This window comes from Pelodiscus sinensis, chromosome 32 (assembly GCF_049634645.1).
Source record: "Pelodiscus sinensis isolate JC-2024 chromosome 32, ASM4963464v1, whole genome shotgun sequence".
NCBI lineage: Eukaryota > Metazoa > Chordata > Testudines > Trionychidae > Pelodiscus > Pelodiscus sinensis.
Window position 1 is genome coordinate 12,277,346 of NC_134742.1, and position 22,954 is coordinate 12,300,299.

The following is a 22,954-nucleotide window of genomic DNA, read 5'->3' on the forward strand; positions in this document are numbered from 1 at the left end:
TGGCTCAATCACAGGGACCCCTTTGGAACCCAGCCCGTGTTTGCATCCATCACCAGAGTGAGTTAGGGCAGGGCTGTTCTCCCCAATGGGCAGGTGGGGAAACTGAGGCACAAAGCCCCCTCCCTTTCCCCCCATCTCCAGAGCAAGTCAGGGCAGGGCTGTGCTCCCCAATAGACAGGTGGGGAAACTGAGGCACACTATCCTCATTGCAAGAGCAAGTGAAGGCAGGGCTGTCCTCCCCAATGGGCAGGTGGGGAAACTGAGGCACGACCCCCCCTCCCTTCCCCCCATCGCCAGAGCAAGTCAGGGCAGGACTGTGCTCCCCAATAGACAGGTGGGGAAACTGAGGCACACTGTCCTCATTGCAAGAGCAAGTCAAGGGAGGGCTCTTCTCCCCAATGGGCAGGTGGGGAAACTGAGGCACGCTGCCCTCATTGCAAGAGCAAGTCAAGGCAGGGCTGTGCTCCCCAATAGACAGGTGGGGAAACTGAGGCACGCTGCCCTCATTGCAAGAGCAAGTCAAGGGAGGGCTCTTCTCCCCAATGGGCAGGTGGGGAAACTGAGGCACGCTGTCCTCATTGCAAGAGCAAGTCAAGGGAGGGCTCTTCTCCCCAATGGGCAGGTGGGGAAACTGAGGCACGCTGCCCTCATTGCAAGAGCAAGTCAAGGCAGGGCTCTTCTCCCCAATGGGCAGGTGGGGAAACTGAGGCACAAAGCCCCCTCCCTTTCCCCCCATCTCCAGAGCAAGTCAGGGCAGGGCTGTGCTCCCCAATAGACAGGTGGGGAAACTGAGGCACACTATCCTCATTGCAAGAGCAAGTGAAGGCAGGGCTGTCCTCCCCAATGGGCAGGTGGGGAAACTGAGGCACGACCCCCCCTCCCTTCCCCCCATCGCCAGAGCAAGTCAGGGCAGGACTGTGCTCCCCAATAGACAGGTGGGGAAACTGAGGCACACTGTCCTCATTGCAAGAGCAAGTCAAGGGAGGGCTCTTCTCCCCAATGGGCAGGTGGGGAAACTGAGGCACGCTGCCCTCATTGCAAGAGCAAGTCAAGGCAGGGCTGTGCTCCCCAATAGACAGGTGGGGAAACTGAGGCACGCTGCCCTCATTGCAAGAGCAAGTCAAGGGAGGGCTCTTCTCCCCAATGGGCAGGTGGGGAAACTGAGGCACGCTGTCCTCATTGCAAGAGCAAGTCAAGGGAGGGCTCTTCTCCCCAATGGGCAGGTGGGGAAACTGAGGCACGCTGCCCTCATTGCAAGAGCAAGTCAAGGCAGGGCTCTTCTCCCCAATGGGCAGGTGGGGAAACTGAGGCACGCTGTCCTCATTGCAAGAGCAAGTCAAGGCAGGGCTCTTCTCCCCAATGGGCAGGTGGGGAAACTGAGGCACGCTGTCCTCATTGCAAGAGCAAGTCAAGGGAGGGCTCTTCTCCCCGATGGGCAGGTGGGGAAACTGAGGCACGCTGTCCTCATTGCAAGAGCAAGTCAAGGCAGGGCTCTTCTCCCCAATGGGCAGGTGGGGAAACTGAGGCACACTGCCCTCATTGCAAGAGCAAGTCAAGGGAGGGCTCTTCTCCCCGATGGGCAGGCGGGGAAACTGAGGCACACTGCCCTCATTGCAAGAGCAAGTCAAGGGAGGGCTCTTCTCCCCGATGGGCAGGCGGGGAAACTGAGGCACGCTGTCCTCATTGCAAGAGCAAGTCAAGGGAGGGCTCTTCTCTCCAATGGGCAGGTGGGGAAACTGAGGCACGCTGTCCTCATTGCAAGAGCAAGTCAAGGGAGGGCTCTTCTCTCCAATGGGCAGGCGGGGAAACTGAGGCACGCTGTCCTCATTGCAAGAGCAAGTCAAGGGAGGGCTCTTCTCTCCAATGGGCAGGTGGGGAAACTGAGGCACGCTGTCCTCATTGCAAGAGCAAGTCAAGGCAGGGCTCTTCTCCCCAATGGGCAGGTGGGGAAACTGAGGCACGCTGTCCTCATTGCAAGAGCAAGTCAAGGGAGGGCTCTTCTCTCCAATGGGCAGGTGGGGAAACTGAGGCACGCTGTCCTCATTGCAAGAGCAAGTCAAGGGAGGGCTCTTCTCCCCAATGGGCAGGTGGGGAAACTGAGGCACGCTGTCCTCATTGCAAGAGCAAGTCAAGGGAGGGCTCTTCTCCCCAATGGGCAGGTGGGGAAACTGAGGCACGCTGTCCTCATTGCAAGAGCAAGTCAAGGCAGGGCTCTTCTCCCCAATGGGCAGGTGGGGAAACTGAGGCACGCTGTCCTCATTGCAAGAGCAAGTCAAGGCAGGGCTCTTCTCCCCGATGGGCAGGTGGGGAAACTGAGGCACGCTGTCCTCATTGCAAGAGCAAGTCAAGGCAGGGCTCTTCTCCCCAATGGGCAGGTGGGGAAACTGAGGCACGCTGTCCTCATTGCAAGAGCAAGTCAAGGCAGGGCTCTTCTCCCCGATGGGCAGGTGGGGAAACTGAGGCACGCTGTCCTCATTGCAAGAGCAAGTCAAGGGAGGGCTCTTCTCCCCGATGGGCAGGTGGGGAAACTGAGGCACACAGCACCTCAAGGCGGCCGGGGACACCCTCAGTTCCAGGCTGGAGATGAGGGGGGGGGGCGGGGCACGCGAGCTGCCAGAGGCTCGGGCCGGGGGTGGGGGTAGGGGCGGGGCCGGGGGCGGGGCCAGTCCCAATGCGGCTGCTGCGGGCGGGAGACCCGAGAGGCCCATGACGCGGTGACAGTGCGGGCAGGCGCCCAAGCCCCGCCCCCACCACGCGCCACCGTCTCCTCGCGCTTTTCCCGCCCGGCGCTCGGGCGCGTGCCCAGAGCGGCCGTTAACGGCTGCCGGCGGCCGTTCGGTGCGACTGGCACGTGCGCCCGACCTCCCCCCTCCAGGTCTCGCGCTTTTCCCGCCCGGCGCTCGGGCGCGTGCCCAGAGCGGCCGTTAACGGCTGCCGGCGGCCGTTCGGTGCGACTGGCACGTGCGCCAGACCTCCCCCTCCCCCCCCCCCCCCAGGTCTCGCGCTTCCCGCCCGCTGCTGCTGTTACGCCGCCTCGCGCTCCGGCCCGGCTCCCACATACTGGGAGGCCTCTCCGGGGGGGGGGGGGGGCTGCCTGGGGGGGGGGGGACCCCCCCAACCCCTTCTGGCCGATCTCCCTCAGATCTGAATTCAAGTGGGTCGGGTATTTTTTTCACCCCCCCCCCCCCCCCCGCCATGTGTGTGCACCTGCCTCAGGTGGGCCTGGGGCCTCCCATGAGTCTGTGGGGCAGCGACACCTCGTGGCTGTACAATGGGCTTCGCCTCCTAGGGAGCCGTGGATGTCCTATCCCTAGACTGTAGTAAGGCATTTGATACGGTCTCGCATGATATTCTTATTGATAAACTAGGCAAATATAACTTAGATAGGGCCACGATAAGGTGGGTGCATAATTGGCTGGATAACCGTAGTCAGAGAGTTGTTGTTAACGGTTCTAAATCCTGCTGGAAAGGGATAACAAGTGGAGTTCCTCAAGGGTCTGTTTTGGGACCCGTACTGTTCAATATCTTCATCAATGATGTAGATATTGGGATAGAGAGTACGCTTATTAAGTTTGCAGATGATACCAAACTGGGTGGGGTGGCAACGTCTTTGGAGGATAGGGACATAATTCAAAATGACCTTAGCAAGTTAGAGAAATGGTCAGAGGTAAACAGGATGAGGTTTAATGAAGAGAAATGCAAAGTGCTCCACTTAGGAAGGAACAATCAGTTCCATACATACAAGATGGGAAGCGACTGTCTAGGAAGGAGCATGGCGGAAAGGGATCTAGGGGTCATAGTGGACCACAAGTTGAATATGAGTCCACAGGGTGATGCTGTTGCAAAAAAAGCAAATAGGATTCTAGGTTGTCTCAACAGGTGTGTTGTAAGCAAAACTCGTGAAGTCGTTCTGCCGCTCTACTCTGCGCTCGTTCGGCCTCAGCTGGAGTACTGTGTCCAGTTCTGGGCGCCACATTTCAAGAAAGAGGTGGAGAAATTGGAAAGGGTACAGAGAAGAGCGACAAGAATGATGAAAGGTCTAGAGAACATGACCTATGAAGCCAGGCTTCATGAACAGGGCTTGTTTAGTTTGGAAAAAAGAAGATGAAGGGGGGACATGATAGCGGTTTTCAAATATCTAAAAGGGTGTCACAAGGAGGAAGGAGAAAATTTGTTCCTCTTGGTTTCTGAGGACAGGACAAGGAGTAATGGGCTTAAAGTGCAGCAGGGGAGGTTTAGGTTGGACATTAGGAAAAAATTCCTAACTGTCAGGGTGGTCAAATATTGGAATAAATTGCCAAGGGAGGTGGTGGAATCTCCCTCTCTGGAGATATTTAAGAACAGGTTAGATAGACATCTGTCAGGGATGGTGTAGACGGAGGTTGGTCCCGCCTTGAGGGCGGGGGGCTGGACTCGATGACCTCTCGAGGTCCCTTCCAGTCCTATTATTCTATGATTCTATGCAAAGGGCGCTGGGACTTGGGGCTGCACCGGACAGAGCAACCACGTGCAGGGTGCAGGGGCTGGCAGGGGCGGGGGCCACAGTCTGGCTACCCGGCCTGGGTTCACCTGCCCCCGGGAGGTCTGGCTCTGAGCAGAGGTGGGGGACAGGACTCTTGGGTTCTTTGCCCGACTTTGGGAGAGAAGTGGAGTGGAGTGGTTAGTGTGTGTGGGGGGGAAGGGGAGCCAGGGACATCTGGAATCTCTCCTAGCTGTGGGGTATAGTGGTTAGAGCAGGAGGGGGGGGGCAGCTCCATCCTGAGCTCTGAGAGAGGAGTGGGGGCTAGTGGTTAGAGCAGAAAGGGACTGTACTCCAGGACTCCTGGCTTCTCTCTCCAGCTATGGGAGGAGAGTGGCAGGTAGTGGTCACAGTTGGGGGGCCCGGGGAGGCAGGACTCTTGGATTGTTTCCCAGCTGTGGGAGGGGAGTAGTGGTTAGAATTAGTATTACGGGGGTGGATTAGGAGCCAGGACTTTGGGGATCTCTCCCATCTCTGGGAGGGTAGTGGAGGCAAGTGGTTGGAGCAGGGAGTGGGGGTGGAGTCAGGACTCCTGGAATTTCTCCCGGCTCAGGAGGGGACTGGGGTGCAGTGGTTAGGACCAGGCAAGGATTGAATGTTAGGATGACAGATAGAGGAGGTAGAATCACACCTGCTGTGGGGGGAGGAGAGACCAGAGCGCATTCAGGAACAGACCCAAATGCAGGCTGGGAATCCAGTCAATCAAGCACCAAGTGCAACAGTTGACCCCTCCTCTGGCTGGTGACCCCTCCCTCCCGCTAGATTCTTTGTGCCTTGCCCTGTCCCTCCTGCCAGCTGGGACTGGCACAGCCGAGGGGCTGGTGGGGATTTACGCTGGTGCAGCAGAGCAAGTTTGGATCATGCCCCTCAGCCAGGATCTGCCCTGGGAGGCCCCCCTCACCCATGTCCATGCGGAAGCCACGCTGCCAGCAGTGAAAGAAACTTAAAATGTCTGACAGGTCCTGTCCCATTGCACCTTGGGGTCCTGCCAGCTATGTAAATAGCTCCCTGCTGGTTTTTGTCGCAGCTCAGAACGAGAGAGAGGCTGGAGAACCTGTACGAGCCCATCAGGGAGATAGAGCTGTCGGTTTTCCCATTCCGTGATTTCTCTGCAGGAGTTTCCATATGGCCTGTCAGGGCAATGGACACATCCACCCCTAGGGAACTCCCGCTCTGCTCCTAGCCAGAGAGCTGGGCCTGGGAATGTTAAACTCTTATATAACAGCGAGGTCAAATATATTTATAGTGCAAAAGATTAGAAACTTACCAGGAACTCTTGCTTTCACCATGAACACCCTGGTTACGTTTACACTGCAGGCTTTTTGCGCAAGAACAATTGTTCTTGCGCAAAAACTTGCTGAGCATCTACACTACACGCGTGTTCTTGCACAAGTAAATTTACAGTAAAGTGTCGGAACAGAGGGATTCTTGCGCAAGAGTTATTCCTCTCCCCATGAGGAATAAGCCCTTTTGCGCAAGGAGGCAGTGTGGATGGGCAATAGGAGTTTCTTGCACAAGAAACTCCTATGGCTAAAATGGCCATCAGAGCTTTCTTGCCAACAGAGCGTCCACACTGCCATGGATACTCTTGTGCAAAATCACATGGCAGTGTGGACACGCTCTTGCACAAAACAGTTATTGTACAAGAAGCTAGGAGTGTAGACTTAGCCACAAAGTGGCGAAAACCACACTGATATCTCTAATAGCAGACACACATAGCTAGGCAAAGGCAGCAAAGCAGCACTTAAGAACTGATTTGTGCTTGGCGAAGACTAAAATTGCAACAGGATATGGGTAGTTAGAGATGTAACTTTTGGGCACCGGCTGACACGCTTCCTGCTCCCACATTGTCTGCCCTTCTGAATTTCCCATTCCTGTGGAAATGTAAATAAGTATAATTAACTAGACATGTTCAAACTCCCACCCTTTTTGCACAACTGTAAACATTGAAAAAGATGAAAAAGGAAAAAAAGTTCTTAAAATGAACATTGATCTGATCCTTCAAAATGATAAAAAAATTAATTAAATTCTGCCCAAACTAAATATACTTCCGTGGGTTCTACAGCGTTTCCTATTTTAATACTAGAAGATCTTTGTTAATATCCCTGCAACAGGGAAACTTCTCTAGTGTAAATAACTCCTGCATGATCCAAAGCCATGTTACACAGACTGTGCACTGGGGATTTGTGTGGTTATCCTGGGCTGATTTGTTAGGGTATGTCTCCACTAGCCCCCTAGTTCGAACTAGGGAGGCTAATGTAGGCATTCGAAGTTGCAAATGATGCCCGGGATTTAAATATCCCGGGCTTTATTTGCATCTTCCCGTCCGGGCGCCATTTTTAAATCCCCTTAGTCCGAACTAACTGCCCGCGGCTACACGCGGCAGTCAGACATTAACTCGACCTAAATTCTTAGTTCAAGTTAATTGTTACTCCTCATTACCGCCACGGGGGAGCAAGCGGCCATTTGGGCCCCACACTCTCCATGCAGCACGGGCCACCCAGAGGGAACAGCCAGCATTTCAGGCAACAGCGCCGCCCAGAGGGAACAGCCAGCATTTCAGGCAACAGCGCCCCGCAGAGGGAACAGCCAGCATTTCAGCAACAGTGCCGCCCAGAGGGAACAGCCAGCACTTCAGCATTTCAGCGTTACAGACTCTCAGACATTTGGCTACTATATATGGGTATGTCTACACTACAAAGTTAATTCGAACTAACAGACGTTAGGCCAGGCATGTCCAAAGTCCGGCCCCCAGGCCAATTGCGGCCCGTGTTCCGGTTTAATACGGCCCCCCAGGTAATTTGGCAATATCTATCTTTTATGGCCCCCAACGAATCCATATGTATTGAGATGAATACATTGTAAAATCTCAGTTAATGTCAGTTGGTCTAAATCAGTTATAAATATATTTGGACACAACATGTATACTTGGTGTTATGTTCCTGTTCATATTTTTTTAACTTAAAAGTTGACAGACAACCTTTATTACCAATAATATGTAATGTATTTTACAATGTTCCTGACATATATTTCAGCTTCCTGGATTTTTTTTTCATCTCGCCTTCAGATATGAAAGGCAGAGTGATTTAACACCTGTTTAGATTTGTCATCCATGTGACGAAATGAAAAGTATGCCGTTTGCAATAAACTTTGCATAAAATAGTTAATTTGCATTTAATTTTAATGGTTCAAAGAATGTCAGGCAAAATGGTCGGCCCTCACGCATGCTCACTTCATCAAATCTGGCCCTCTTTGAAAAAAGTTTGGACACCCCTGCGTTAGGCGCTACACATAAAAACCGCTAGTTCGAACTTAATTCGAACTAGCGGAGCGCTTAATTCGAACTAGGTAAACCTCATTCCACAAGGACTAACGCCTAGTTCGAATTAAGTAGTTTGAATTAAGGGCTGTGTAGCCATTTAATTCGAACTAGTGGGAGGCTAGCCCTCCCCAGCTTTCCCTGGTGGCCACTCTGGACACCACCAGGGAAACTTCTGACCCTCTCCCAGCTCCGGAGCCCTTAAAGGGGCACGGGCTGGCTACGATGCCCGTGCCAGGTGCAAGCCTGCCAGCACCTAGCCAGCAGGCCCTGCACCTGGCACGGCTCGAGCCAGCCACCCGCCAGCACCCAGCCCTCCGCCTCTTCCCGGGACCAGGCTGGCGGCTCCCAGGAGCCTGCCCGGGTCCGCAAGAGGCGGGTGCCCGCCTGGTCTAGTGCAGACATCGTGGACCTCATCCACGACCTCCGCACTAGGCACAGGAAAGTGACTGTCTAGGGCAGAATAGCTGCCAGCCTGGCCACCCAGGAGCAGGTTTGCATGAAAATCAGGGTGGTCCAGTGAGACCCCCCGACCCTGAGCTTAGAATGGCCGTACTGGGTCAGACCAAAGGTCCATCTAGCCCAGTAGTCTGTCTGCCGACAGCGGCCAACACTAGGTACCCTGGAGGGGATGGACCGAAGACAATGACCAAGCCATTTGTCTCGTGCCATCAATCTCCAGCCTTCCACAAATAGAGGCCAGGGACACCATTTCTACCCCCTGGCTAATAGCACTCCATGGACCCAACCTCCATGAATTTATCTCTCTTCTCTTTAAACTCTGTTATAGTTCTAGCCTTCACAGCCTCCTGCAGCAAGGAGTTCCCTCACCTCCTTCCACTTACCCCTCCCTAGCCCCCCTTCCTGATGTGCAAAATAAAGGACACGTGTGTTCAAAAATAGAAACTCTCTTTATTGAACAGAACTCGGGGAGACTGGGAAAAGGAGGTGGGAGAGGGGAAGAGAGAGGGTGGGAGAGGGGAGGGCAACTGGGACTTTTCAGCTTAGAAAAGAGGAGATGGAGGGGGGACAGGATAGAGGTCTCTAAAAGCATGAGTGGGGTGGAGAGGGTGCATACAGAAAAGTTCTTCATTAGTTCCCATAAAGAAGGACTAGAGGACACCAAAGGAAAGGAATGGGTAGCAGGGTTCAAACTAATAACAGAAAGTTCTTCTTCACAAAGCAAAGAGTCAACCTGTGGAACTCCTTGCTGCAGGAGGCTGTGAAGGCTAGAACTGGAACAGAGTTTAAAGGGAAGTGAGATCAAGTCATGGAGGTTGGGTCCATGGAGTGGTATTAGCCAGGGAGTAGGAGTGGTGTCCCTGCCCAAGGTTTGTGGAAGGCTGGAGAGGGATGGCACGAGACAAATGGCTTGGTCACTGTCTTCGGTCCATCCCCTCCAGGGTCCCTAGGGTTGGCCGCTGTCGGCAGACAGGCTACTGGGCTAGATGGAGCTTTGGTCTGACCCAGGACGGCCATTGTAAGCTCAGGGCTCAGGGTCGGGGGTCTCAGTGGACCCCCTTGATTTTCATGCACACCTGCTCCTGGGTGGCCAGGCTGGCAGCTCTCCTGCCCTAGACGGCCACCTTCCTGTGCCTAGTGCGGAGGTCGTGGACGAGGTCCACGATGTCAGCACTAGCCCAGGCGGGTGCCCGCCTCTTGCGGTCCTGGGCAAGCTCCCGGGAGCCGCCAGCCTGGTCCCGGGAAGAGGCGGAGGGCTGGGGGGCATCGGGTGGGTGGCTTGATCCGTGCCAGGTGCAGGGTCTGCTGGCTGGGTGCTGGCAGGCTTGCACCTGGCATGGGCACCGTAGCCAGCCCGTGCCCCTTTAAGGGGTCCGGGGCCGGGAGGGGGGCAATAGAGTTTCCCTGGTGTTGGCCAGAGTGGCCAGCAGGGCAAGCTGGGGAGGGCTAGCCTCCCACTAGTTCGAATTAAGGGTCTACACAACCCTTAATTCGAACTAGTAAATTCGAACTAGGCTTAATCCTCGTGGAATGAGGATTACCTAGTTCGAACTAAGCGCTCGGTTAGTTCGAATTAAATTCGAACTAACAGAGCGCTAGTGTAGCGCCTATGAAAGGTAGTTCGAACTAACGTCTGTTAGTTCAAACTAACTTTGTAGTGTAGACATACCCTTAGGGTGCATCTTCACAGCAGGGCTTAACTCGAAATGAGCTTCGCCACTTGAGCTACGTAGCTTATTTCGAAATTGGGAGTGCCTACAAAGCTCTTATTTTGAAACAGAGCACTCTTCCTCCAACTTCCCTTACTCTTTGTACGATGAGGATTACAGGAGTCAGAGTAAGAAGTCCTTCAGCTTGGCAGTATTTTCACACACGTTCAAAATAACTGCCTGCTGTGTAGACGCAACTAAGTGATTTTGAAATAACACTAGTTATTTGAAAATGATGTCGCTGTATAAACTAAGGATGTTAAGGACTAGTCGACTAGTAACCCCTCCGCTACCTCTATCAGAGGCAGCAAAGGGGGAGGAATAAGGGGTACTTCAAAGTGGCAGTGCCGCATGGAGCCCGGGATCAGCTGTTCAGCGCTGCCCCTTTGAAACATCACCACAGAGTTTGAAAGAGAGAGCGCCACATGGAGCCCGGGGTCAGCTGGGGACTCCCTTGCTGACCCCCAACTCTGTGCAGCATTTCTGCAGAACCCAGAGTCAGCTGAGTCCCCAGCTAATCCCGGGCTCTAGTGACATTTGTTTCTCTCCTGAATCACGGCAAAATGCAAACTTCCCACTGTGTGTGGGTGTCATTTTTTGGTGCAGAATTCCCAGCCCCTGGGCCCCCTGCCCAGTGGCCTGGGTAGGTTACAGAGGACCCAAAGAGGCAGCTGTCTAATGTACATTGGCTTTTATGTTTTGAACAAAGGATTTCCTGGGGCGCAGTAAAGGAATCTTTGATCACTGGATCGGGCTCCACAGGAAACCGGGCTAGACCTGAAAATAGGCCAATGGCACCGACTTCAACAACTGGTGAGTCCCCTTTTCTTCTATTAACTCAGTAAATGTTGCGGCTTCTATTTAAAACAAGAGACTGGCCTTGTGGTTAAAACCCAGGCCTGTGATTTGGGCAATGGGGGTTCAGTGCCAGACTCTCCCCTACATTTGTAGTGTGACCTGGGGTGACTTGCTCAGGGCTGGATTGTCACTGCAGGGGAAGCTGCTCCAGCAGCCGTGGAGGGTTCTTCATGGTTTGTTGCTGTTGCAGGTTTCCAATCGCAGGCGGAGAACAATGCGCTTTTCTGAGCCGCAGTGGGGTTCTCAGTTCAGGCTGCTGGAACAGTGAACGCTGGATCTGCAGCAAACCAGCCCAGAAAGTGAAATGAAGTCACTGTTGCCTGAATGAGGTGGCCTGGTCCTGTCAGTGGGGCCGTCCCAAGCTGCATCAGCGTGTGCAGCACTCGATGTGCTGGCAAAGAGGGGCAGCCCCAGCATTAAGGAAGAGAGACGCTTGTTGAAGGACAGCACAGAGCTCCCCCGGGAGTCTCTGCCACCCATCGGCCTGGTTAGGGCGCCCGCCTACTTTCACCTCAGCTCCCACCATTTTTACCCTGTGGGTTTTCCAGTCCCAAGCCATCTGCCAGTACAGGCAGCCTGGCGGGACAGGTGGCAGCAGGGCCTGCTGGGAGTGGACGCAGGGGATAGAAGCCCAAGCTCTGACCTATGGTACAGGGAAGGGAGGGGAAGCTTTTGACTTGGAAACTAGCAGGGAGCAGCTGAGCCTGCAGTGTCCTTCCCAATCAGAGACCCGGGATGGGAGCCGCAGGGCTGGGCCAGTCACCAGTGATGTCGTGCGGGGCTGGCTGGAGATGTGCTGTCCCTGCAGCGGTGGAGCCAAGTGACTGGGTGAGTCCTGCAGCCTGGGGGAAGGACTCAAACTCCTGCAGATGGTTTGGAGTCCCTGCTGAGAGCTCTGGGGGAATATGGAAAGAAGCCCTGGGCATGAGGAGAACAATGGACTGTGCAAGGACAGACGGGTGTGTATGTACATAGCGTGTTTATATTTGTATAGCACTTGTAATTATGAACATGTGTATAGTAGAAAACAAAGTTTTCTAACGATATATTTTTATATATAATAAAAGCATCCCTGAGGGAAGCTGATTTAATTTCGTAAACCTTAAGTCCTTATAATGAATTCCAGTGGAAACGGGGTAGGTTTAGACAGGAAATAGTTAAAATAGGAAAAGTTAAAAATCACTTAGAAACGTTAGATGTCTGCAGGTCCCCAGGGCCTGAAGAAATGCATCCTAGACCAGTGTTACGAGTACCCTGAGGGGTACACCAGAGAAGTCTGGGGGGGTACATCAACAGAAGTGAAATTTGGCAAAAAATGTCTGGGATTTTGCCCTAAAAAGTTGATCAGGGAGGGGGCGGCAGCACATGTCTGTCCAAATGAACAGGAGTGGTGCAGCTGGACATTAACAACCTCTCTGCACATGCACTCCAGTGCCTGGTGGAAAAAGCATGTGGATCTCACCAGAGCTACCACCACTGCAGCCAGGGCAGTTCCAAGCTGAGAGGCCGGGGTTCAGTGGGGAGGAAAAAAAAGTCACTTCCACGGCTGCCTCCCCTCGTTTGGTTCCTCTCTGGCAGCCTCCCCAGAGTGCTCTAGAAGCGAGGGCGGCTGAACCTGGAGATGCGCGTTACCCCAACTCTCACCCCCACCAGCAGCTAAGTACCACGCATCCTCCTGGCCCCTTCTTCTTGGCGCTGTGGAGAGGAGCGCAAAGACGGTGGCGCTGCACAATAAGCTTTGTTCCACGTCAGTGGCATAGAAAGGGGGTGGGGTGGCCAGTTGCCCCCAGGCACCACGCGAGGGGCACCGGGCTGGGGTGGGAACATTCAGCCCCACGTGGTGAGCCCGGCACTGGCAGGCCACTTGCTCCTTGCAGACAAGCCAGGGAGGCAGGGCTGGGCAGCAGGAGCAGACGCTTCAATGGTGACTGGCTTTGGGGGAGGGGAGGCAAATTGGGTTAGAGCAGGGGGGCTGGAGGTGCCTGGTTCTGGAGGAGGGGTGGGTGCATTGGGTTAGAGCGGAAGGGGAGGGGAGGGGAGGGGAGGGTTCAGTGCACTTTTTTTTTTTTGAAAAAGTGATACTTTATTTAAAAAAAGGTTGAGAAACACTATCCTAGAATACTCAGGGAGCTGATTGAGGGAGGTATCTGAGCTCTTAGCTCTCCTCTTCCAAAAGTCAGGGGCGTGGGGAGAGATTCCAGGAGCCTGGAGAAGGGCAAATCTAGTGCCCATCTCTAAAAAGGGAAATGAGAACAGGTAGCAGCCTTGTTATTTATGATCTTCCTTCCTTCCTTGCACTTTCTGGCTTCCAGTGAAGAGCCCTGGGCTGTTTGCCCTCCTCCTCTCTTCTTGGCACACGCCTGTCCACTGGCGTCTGTAGCAGCCTGTCTCGCTGCCAGGCCTGACTCAAGCTCCAGCCCGGGGGGGGGCTGGTCGGTGGAAGGGGCAACGCCCGCTGATTGTCAAACCATCTCCCAGCCACAGAAACTGCATCGCCCCACTCAGCGCAGCAGCAGCCGCTGCATCAGGCGCAGTGGTGGCGGGTTTGCAGTGAAACGGAGTTTCTTATCCGCCTTTCCACTGCCAGGACTCAGGCTAGGCCCGGAGGGTCCGTCCGTGCTGCCGAGGCGCTGGTGAGCGCGGCTTGGGGGGCGGTGGGAGCGGTACCCGGGCTGCAGGGCGCTGTCGGGGGAAAGGAGGGAACTGGGGCTGGAAGACGCGCGGCACTGGGAGCTGGATCATTCGAGGGAGGGCGTGTTGTTGGGTGGGGGAGGGGAAGGGGACTCACCCCATGGGGGGGGGGTCACACAGAGCCCAGGATAATGGGGGGGGGGGGGAGAATTTGCTTCTCTGCAGGGCTGGGACGGAGCTCCGCTTGGGGCGGGCATGAACTTGTGGGAGGTACATCTCCCACAGCAGGGAGAGGGTGAGACATACACGGAGCCTGGGGCTGTATGGGGAGGGCGGGTCGCAGGGCACTGGGCCCGGCCCCAGCTGCCTCCCCCCAAGGCGGGATGAGCGCTGCTCGGAGCTGGGTCTGTGAGAGCGGTGATCTCATGCAAACGGGCTGCCCTGGGGCTGCTCTCGTTGCGCTGTTCCGAGCCAGGGGAGCTGGAGCAGGAATGGAAAGAGAACGGTTGTGCTGCGATCTGAGGTCCCTGTCTCTTAGTCAGTGTACTGGGGTCAGGGAAGGAACCGGAGCATCCCTGTGTGTGTGTGGGGGGGGGGGGGGGGTGCACAGATCTCAGCTCCCTGCCCGCCCTTCTGGCTGCACCCTCCTCCCACCTGGGTCTGGCTGAGACACTGGACCCCCAGCTCAGCAGCTTCAGAGGGGTAGCCCAGTTAGTCTGTACAGCATAAAATCAAAAAAACAGCAAATAGTCTGGCGCTCAGATCAGCACCAGAGAGAAACCGGGCATCGCCTTTTCCTCCCCCAACATAGGGGGAGGCAGCCAACTGGACTAGAGGGAAGCGCTCTTACAAATGTGTATTACAGGCTTCCCCCTGCCCCCTCCACGGATGCCATAAACCATAGATGCCTGTTCCTACACCTGCCACTGAACTGTGGGAACGGGGCAGCTGTTGGGTATCCCCTGCTTCTGCCTTAATTCCATCCTCTCTGTGATTAGTGTGAACAAGTTCACCCGTAGAGTTCTGTGGAGATCAGGTTCTGTGCAAGTGCAAAGACTTGATAGTCCATTAGGGTTTGCAAAGTCCTTGGAATTACATACACAATTCTAAACTCAAAACTCTGGTCATCTGAAGAAGTGGGCTGTGCCCGCAAAAGTTCATGATCCCATCTACATGTTCAGTTAGTCTATAAAGTGCCACCAGACCATTTCTTGTCTTTTAAGTTTATACATAAATCTACTTGATTGAGGGGATGCAGTGGCACCCAGTGGAGACTCTGGGGGGAGTATTGACCTAGGGGTTGCAAAATCCTTGGGATATGATGTGTCATCCTAAACCAAAAGGAAAAGTTATGCAGCACTTTAAAGACTAATCTATTCTTTAAAATGCTGCATAGTTTTTCCTTTTGTTTTAGCAAGATCAGACATAGGGTACATCTAGACTACATGCCTCTGGCGATAGAGGCATATAGATTAGGCTACCTGGCATAGGAAAATGAAGCGCGGATTTAAATAATCGCTGCTTCATTTCAATTTAAATGGCTGCTGTGCTGTGCCGATCAGCTGTTTGTCAGCACAGCAGGGCAGTCTGGACGCTCCACGGTCGACATCAAAGGCATTTGTCGATTGCCCTGGTAAACCACATCCCACGAGGCAAACTGCTACACACGCAGTGGCGGGGCGTGTGCCAAGAAGGGAGGAGGGAGGGGAACAGCCCAGGGCTTTGCACTGGAAGCCAGCAAATGCAAGAAGGAAGGAAGGTCACAAATAACATGACTGCTACCCATTCTGATTTCCCCTTTTAGAGATGGGCACTAGATTTGCCCTTCCCCAGGCTTCTGGAATCTCTCCCCACGCCCCTGACTTTTCGAAGATGAGAGCTAAAGGCTCAGCTAGCTCCTGCATCAGCTCCGCGAGAATTCTACGCCAGTGCTTCTCAAACTTTTTTTTAAATAAAGTATCACTTAAAAAAAAAAAGTGCCCCCAGCCCCTCCCTCCCACTCTAACCCAATGCACCCACCTCTCCTCCAGAACCAGGCACCTTCAGCCCCCTGCTCTAACCCAATTTGCCTCCCCTCCCCCAGAGCCAGTCACCTTTGAAGCGCCTGCTCCTGCTGCCCAGCCCTGCCTCCCTGGCTTGTCTGCAAGGAGCAAGTGGCCTGCCAGTGCCGGGCTCGCCACGTGGGGCTGAATGTTCCCACCCCAGCCCGGTGCCCCTCGCGTGGTGCCAGGGGACAACTGCCCACCCCACCCCCTTTCTATGCCACTGACGTGGAACAAAGCTTATTGTGCAGCGACACCGTCTTTGCGCTCCTCTCCACAGCGCCACGAAGAAGGGGCCAGGAGGATGCCTGGTACTGAGCTGCTGGTGGGGGTGGGAGTAGGGGTAACGCGCATCTCCAGGTTCAGCCGCCCTCGCTTCTAGAGCACCCTGGGGAGGCTGCCAGAGAGGAACCGAATGAGGGGAGGCAGCCGTGGAAGTGACTTTTTTTTTCTCCCCACCAAAATCCGTCCTCTCAGCTTGGAACTGCCCTGGCTGCAGTGATGGTAGCTCAGGTGAGACCCACCTGCCTTTTCCACCAGGAACTGGGCTGCATGTGCAGAGAGGCTGTTAGTGTCCAGCTGCGCGACTCCAACTGTACATTTGGACAGACACGTGCTGCTGCCCCCTCCCTGATCAACTTTTCAGGGCAAAATCCCAGACATTTTTTGCGAAATTTCACATCTGTTGATGTACCCCCCCCCTCAGACTTCTCTGGTGTACCCCTCAGGGTACTTGTAACACTGGTCTAGGATGCATTTCTTCAGGCCCAGGGGACCTGCAGACATCTAACGTTTCTAAGTGATTTTTAACTTCTTGTTTTCCTATTTTAACTATTTCCTGTCTAAACCTACCCTGTTTCCACTGGAATTCACTATAAGGACTTAAGGTTTACGAAATTAAATCAGCTTCCCTCAGGGATGTTTTTATTTTATATAAAAATATATCGTTAGAAAACTTTACATGTTTTCTACTATACACATGTTCATAATTACAAGTTCCATACAAATATAAACACGCTATGTACATACACACCCGTCTGTCCTTGCACAGTCCAGTGCTCTCATGCCCACAGCTTCTTTCCATGCTCCCCCAGAGCTCTCAGCAGGGCCTCCAAAGCAGCTGCAGGAGTTTGAGTCCTTCCTGCAGGCTGCAGGACTCACCCAGTCACTTGGCTTCACGGCTGCAGGGACAGCGCATCTCCAGCCAGCCCCGCACGACATCACTGGTGACTGGCCCAGCCCTGCGGCTCCCACCCCGGGTCTCTGATTGGGAAGGACACTGCAGGCTCAGCTGCTCCCTGCTAGTTTCCAAGTCAAAAGCTTCCCCTCCCTTCCCTGTGCCATAGGCCAGAGCTTGGGCTTCTATCCCGTGTCCACTCCCAGCAGGCCTTGCTGGCACCTGTCCCACCAGGCTGCCTGTACTGGCTGATGGCTTTGGGACTGGAAAACCCACAGGGTTGAAATGGTGGGTGCTGAGAAGAGGTGAAAGTAGGTGGGCACCCCAAACGGGCCGATGGGTGGCAGAGACTCCCGGGGGGGGGGAGCTCTGCGCTGTCCTTCAAAGAGCGTCTCTCTTCCTTGCTGCTGGGGCTGCCCCTCTTTGTCAGCACATCGAGTGCTGCACACGCTGAGGCAGCTTGGGACAGCCCCAATGACAGGACCAGGCTGCCTCTTCCAGGCCATGGTCACTTCATTTTGCCTTCTGGTTTCTGGGCAGGTTTGCTGCAGATCCAGCGTTCACTGTTCTGGCAGCTTGAACTCGCAACCCCTCTGTGGCTCAGAAAAGCGCATTGTTCTCCACCTGTGATTGGAAACCTGCAACAGCAACAAACCATGAACAACCCTGCACGGGTGCAGGAGCAGCTTCCCCAGCAGTGAAAATCCAGCCCTGAGCAATTCACCTCAGGTCACACTGCAAATATAGGGGGAAATCAGGCACTGAACCCCCATTGTCCAAATCACAGGCCCAGGCTGTAACCACAAGGCCAGTCTCTTGTTTTAAATAGAAGCCGCAACATTTACTGAGTTAATAGAAGAAAAGGGGACTCACCAGTTGTTGAAGTCAGTGCCATTGGCCCATTTCCAGATCTGGCCCGGTTCCCTGTGGAGCCCGATCCACTGGTCAAAGAATCCTTTACTGCGCCCCAGGAAATCCTTTATTCAAAACATAAAAGCCAATGTACATTAGACAGCTGCCTCTCTGGGTTCTCTGCAACCTACCCAGGCCACTGGGCCAGGGGGGCCAGGGGCTGGGAATTTTGCATCAAGAAATGACAGCCACACGCAGTGGGAAGTTTGCATTTTGCCCTGATTCAGGAGAGAAACAAATGTCAAATGATCGGAATTTCCCGCTGACGCAATTTCCGACTTTCAATGAGCTCCGTTATTAAGCATCTCAGCTTCTTAGCAGCATCTAGACCCTGAGCACACCTGTGTTCTTAGCAACTTCTCCCGATTTTACCGAGAATCTCCTGCTGTTTGGTTCTTTTCTTAACACCCAGCTCCTGGAGATTACAAGAGTCTCGTCTTTCATTTAAAAGGTGAGTTTCTAGCCCTTGTGGCTGCAGAGAAAATGTGACCCCCTAAAAGCTACAACACGGGAACATAGCACTCTCAGAGCTCATGGAAGAAGTGGGCTGTGCCCATGAAGGCTCATGGTCCCATCTGCATGTTTCATTAGTCTTTAAGGTGCTACTAGACTATTTGTTGTTTAAGTTTTTCCAATTACAGACCAACTCGCTCTCCCCTGAAACGCTCAGAGCTGTTGTTCTAAAGTCAGTCACATGCTTTTGAAGAGCCCCATGCACAGTTACCAAATGCTGGTCTGGCAAGGCTGCTCCTGTCACATAAAAGGGGCTGGGAAGCATCTGTAATCCCCCGCTGGGAATTCCCTAGGAGCAGGGGGTTGGCACACGAGCCCCACGTAGCTCCGATTCCCTGCCCAGCGTCTGGGGAGGATCGGGGGTGGGCGGAGCACTTAGAGCTCCAGCTTTTGTGGACTGGGAGAAGTTGCCCTAAACACAAGCAGCATCTGGGGCCAGGCCAGCCCCAGGACAAACCCAGCCTAGAGCCGCCTTTGCCACCCCTACCCCGTGCAGCCCAGAATCTGTCTCACCATTTCCTGCTGCGAGTCAATCCCCACCAGGGAAGCACCGAGGGCAGAGCAGTTCTTCTGGCTGTCGGTCCAGTTTGCTTCCAGCTCTGAGAAATAGTAACACTTCCCCAGGTACCCGACCCAGCCGTCGGGACAGGCGGCCACTGGGCAGACAGCACCAGCTGAACACGGCTCACATGTCTTGGCTGGAGATGAGAAAGCAGCAGGGTGAGAGATTTTCCCGTTTCCCTCTGTAGCCAAGGGACTAAGTCTCCAGTGACACTAACAAGGAACCGACCCTGGCCCTCCACACACACACACTCTACCCCAAGGTTAGCTGAGCTTGTGCCAAGACATGTTCCCCTTTGCAACAGGGAGAGGACAGTGCCTCCCTCCTCACCCCCTACCGCCGCATGCTCTGGGTTGGAGCCACATTTCCTGCTTGGGCTCCTTTGCTGCAGCCCCAGTTTTGCCCCCTGCAGGTGCAGATGCTTCCAGTGAGACCCTGAGCACCAGGTGCAGCGATATGGACAGTGCAGGCTCCACACTCACCTGGGCGGGCAATGAGGACGCTGATAAAAATGAGGTTGAGAACCAGGCTCAGCACGGCCAGGGGAAGTGCCCAGGCCTTCAACACAGAGAGCCAACCTGTAACAGACGGAGCCGTTAGCGCTCACAGCATCCGCTCACAGGGCCAGTTCACAGACATCAATGTGGGCTGGTCGGGCAAGGCACACGACACAGGGGTATACCGCAACTCCTCCGTGTGCCAGAGGCTGCACGCCAGGACTTTCTTCCCCGACTGTCACATCAGGATCAGGGACGTGGACATGCTAGTGTCCCTGGTGGATGATGCGGCCTGGCTCATGAAGCCCTACGTGGGACACCTCAGCCCCTCCTGGCAAGCTTTCAATGCCAGGCTCAGCAGGGCTCGCATCATGGTTGAGGGGGCCTTCGGCCGACTGAAAGCCCAATTTAGATGCCTCCTCACCCACCTCGACCTCTCCCAGCACAATATTCCTCCTGTGGTGACAGCGTGCTGTCTATCTGAGGGCCTTTAAAAGCCTAAATATTTGGTGGCTGGAGGGGAGAGTGAGAGGATGAAAGAATGGTGGTGGAGACAGAGAGGAAGAAATTGGAGAGAACAATTTTGACTAGCATTAGGTAAAGGCAGCTAGGGAGGGAACCAGCCTATCGTAGGCTCCCTACCATTGAGACCTGCTGCAAAACCCCTAAATTTGGGGACTAAGGGGAGGATGCATACTCGGTGGAGGCTTGGGGAAGAGGGGCCCTTGCCACAGGCTGATATTTGGAATTAACTTTGTTGTATAAACATACTCTTTCAGAGATTTCCCCCTTCCGTGAGAACGTTATCAGTAGGGATATGAAAGTGTGAACTTGAACACGGTAACATTCACAGTTACATGCAGCGCTGTCCTTCCAGGGCTGCTGCCTCTACATCAGAGGCAGCAGCATGGCGGGAGAAGGGGTGCAGGCAGAAGCTGGTGTCCGCAGGCAGCCACCACTCCCCCTGCATATAAATGTGTAACCGGAGACCTGGGGGGTGTTTATTGGTTAGAGCGAAGCGGCTGTGTCAGTGGGAGAAGTTCCCCGCCCACCCACACTGTAACACGGTGGACATGGCCTGGCCAGAGCAGCCCACAGCTCTCCAGCCTGGCTGGCCCATTGCGCCATGCCTGCCCGTTTAAGCAGTTAACTCATTGAAGAGGGGTCTATATCTCAGATCTAAGGTCACAGGCTGCAGCAGTCTGACCTAATGGTCTGTTGAGGCCTTGGGAAGGGGACGTTGTAAGAAGGCCCCAGAAAGGTCACGGTACCTGTAGGATGGATCGTGCTGCTCTCTTCACCCGTCGGAGGGATGCTCACAGAAGCTTCTGGCTCCACCCTCTCAGCAGCACATGACTCGTTTCCCACCTCTGCTCTCTCTGACAGACGTGGGGGCTCCAAAAGTGGAGACATGGGCACTTGAACCTCCATTCTGCAGCCAGTGGTAGCTACGGCCTGTTCCCGCTGGGTCTGGCCCATTTAAAAATTTAAGCCCATTGCTTCTTGTCCTGTCCTGTCAGAGGCCAAGAAGAACAATTTTTCTCCCTCCTCCTTGTGATACCCTTTTAGATATTTGAAAACCGCTATCATGTCCCCTCTCAGTCGTCTCTTTTCCAAACTAAACAAGCCGATGGTTGCCAGGTATCCAGACAGTCCAATATTTGAGCTTTCTGTTCAGAAAACAAATTGAGAAAATAGAAATGTCCGGTATTTTCTAAATAAGATGTAATGTAGATTGTGATGTGATGTCAAGTGTGTCTGGTATTTTTGTTGAAACCCTCTGGCAACCCTAGAGAAGCCCAGTTCTTTCAGTATTCCCTCATAGCTCATGTTCTCTGCACCTTTAACCATTCTTGTTGTTCTGCACCTTTAATCATTCTTGTTGTTCTGCTCTGGACCATCTCTAATTTCTCCATCTTTTTCTTGAAATGCGGTGCCCACAACTGGACATAATACACCAACTGAGACCTAATCAGCTCACAGTAGAGGGGGAAAATGATTTACTGTGTCTTGCTCACAATACTCCTGTTAATGCATCCCAGGATCATGTTTGCTTTTTTGCAACAGCATCACACTGTTAACTACCATTTAACTTGTGGTCAACTATGGATCCCTACATCCCTTTCTGCAGTACTGCCCCCTAGACAGTCACTTCCCGTTCTGTTTGTGTGAAACTGATTGTTCCTTCCTAAGTGGAGCACTTTGCATTTGTCCCTATTAAACTTCATTCTATTGAGCTCAGACCATTCCTGCAGTTGGTCCAGATCACTTTAAATTAGGACCCTATCCTCAAAAGCACTAGTCACCAGACCCAGCTTGGTATCATCTGCAAACTTAATAAGCGTCCTCTCTAGGCCAATATCTAAATCGTTGATGAAGATATTGAACAGAACTGGTCCCAAAACAGACCCCTGCAGAACCCCACTTGTTATGCCCTTCCAGCAGGGTTGTGAACAATTAATAACTACTCTCTGAGTGGTTATCCAGCCAGTTATGCACCCACCTTATAGTAGCCCCATCTAAGTTGTATTTGCCTCGTTTATTGTTAAGAAGATCACGCGAGACCATGTAAAATGCCTTACTAAATTCTGATTTAGAAAATAGCCGACATTTCTATTTTCTCTATTTCTTTTCTGAAGAGAAAGCTCAACTACTGGGCCCCTGGCAATCCTATGGAGGCGGGGAGTTGGGCTTGAGCCAGGGTTCAAACCCTGGGGGGCTGGGGCTGCAGCAGAGACCTCCCCTGAGGGTCTTTCGGGTCAGACCCTGCTGCAAAAGTCCAGAAGTTAGAGCTGGGCAGGAAGCAGCGTTTTCAATGTTGACATGAAAATCCACAAGTTCATGTCCCTCTCCCCCGCCCCCGTTCTGATAGAAAACAGATGAGAATCCTGCTCTGCACAGTGAGATTCCAAGGGAGTTTCAGGCGGAGCTAGTGAGTCTGGAACAGGCGACGCTGACAGAACAGCCAAGGGGCTGCCAGCACCGTGGAGACAAAGACCAGGGAGCTGGGATCGGGAACTGGGCACCGCCCGCTGCTGCAGACACGGCCGGAGGCGCAGCTCCATTGACCAGCGAGGCGGGGTGCGCGGAAGAGACCCGCGGAAGCCCCGCTCGGAATTAGGCCTGTGGCCCAGGTAAGGGGGGGGCTACTCTGCCCCTCACTCCTTCCTCTACCCCCCCGCTTCATCCCCCCACGCAACCCCTTTTGCTTTTGGCCGCCTGTGCGCAGCCCTTCAGGGTCGGGTCCCTGTGGGCGCTGCCAGGACCGCCGCTGCCGGATCTCTTCCCCCCTCCCCCCACGGGGTCCCGCTCACAGCTTTCCCAGCGGCCTGGCCCTGCCCCCTGCAAAAAGCCCGGGAGTGGCTGCTCCCTCCCCTGTGAGACATGGAGATGTGCACAGGCCGCTGCCCGGGCTGGACACCGCGTAGCGAGTGTGAACCTGCCGCCCCCCCCCGTGTGTGTGTGTGTGTGTATGGAATGGGGGGAGAGTGTGCAATGTAGAAAACACCTTCCCCAGGGATTGTGTGTTGTCATGGAGCATGGGCAGCAGTAACTCGACAAGGGTGTGGTGCAGAGATGCAGGCGGGGTCAGAATCATTCGGTGGTTCCCACTTTTCGGCATCACGCCCCCTCCGCCCTTAATTTGTTTTTTTAACCCCCTCTCCTCCAACTAAAAAAAAAAAAGCAGCAACACCGAGAGGAAAGCCGGCACATGCCTCTTGCGGGTTCCGACTCCCCGCCCCCTCCGCCCCC

The 22,954-nt window shown here is 54.0% G+C and overlaps 2 protein-coding genes and 1 long non-coding RNA gene across 3 annotated transcripts in view; 2 read left to right on the forward strand and 1 right to left on the reverse strand.

The window, feature by feature from the left end:
- Positions 1-4,235: 4,235 nt before the first annotated feature.
- On the forward strand, positions 4,236-11,891 carry LOC142823212 (uncharacterized). Its single transcript, XR_012898506.1, has 3 exons — positions 4,236-7,202; positions 10,719-10,822; positions 11,058-11,891. It is a non-coding gene; the product is annotated as an uncharacterized LOC142823212 (long non-coding RNA).
- A 1,225-nt stretch (positions 11,892-13,116) lies between these two features.
- The window catches only part of LOC102463843 (C-type lectin domain family 2 member B-like), a 56,988-nt gene continuing 47,150 nt past the window's right edge, over positions 13,117-22,954 (forward strand). Inside the window, exons 1-2 of the transcript XR_012898505.1 lie at positions 13,117-13,500; positions 17,258-22,335. The gene's annotated coding sequence lies outside the window, so the exon portion shown is untranslated. The remainder of the gene's footprint in view (positions 13,501-17,257; positions 22,336-22,954) is intronic.
- LOC102445784 (early activation antigen CD69-like) lies at positions 16,244-20,680 on the reverse strand. Its single transcript, XM_075913825.1, has 5 exons — positions 20,473-20,680; positions 19,187-19,282; positions 18,656-18,840; positions 17,591-17,694; positions 16,244-17,355 (listed from the first exon to the last, which is right to left on the reverse strand). Exons 1-5 carry the CDS (start codon positions 20,678-20,680, stop codon positions 17,226-17,228), a joined length of 723 nt encoding a protein of 240 aa, XP_075769940.1. The 3' UTR covers positions 16,244-17,225.

Excerpts from the sequence above, each read along its gene's own strand:
- LOC102445784 (XM_075913825.1), bottom strand. The coding sequence starts at position 20,680 with ATGGGCCAGACCCAGCGGGAACAGGCCGTAGCTACCACTGGCTGCAGA. Across the intron at positions 19,283-20,472 it reads CAGCACGATCCATCCTACAG|GTTGGCTCTCTGTGTTGAAG; the intron begins GTACCGTGACCT and ends CGTCTGTTACAG. Across the intron at positions 17,356-17,590 it reads GGCACTGACTTCAACAACTG|GTTTCCAATCACAGGTGGAG; the intron begins GTGAGTCCCCTT and ends TTGCTGTTGCAG.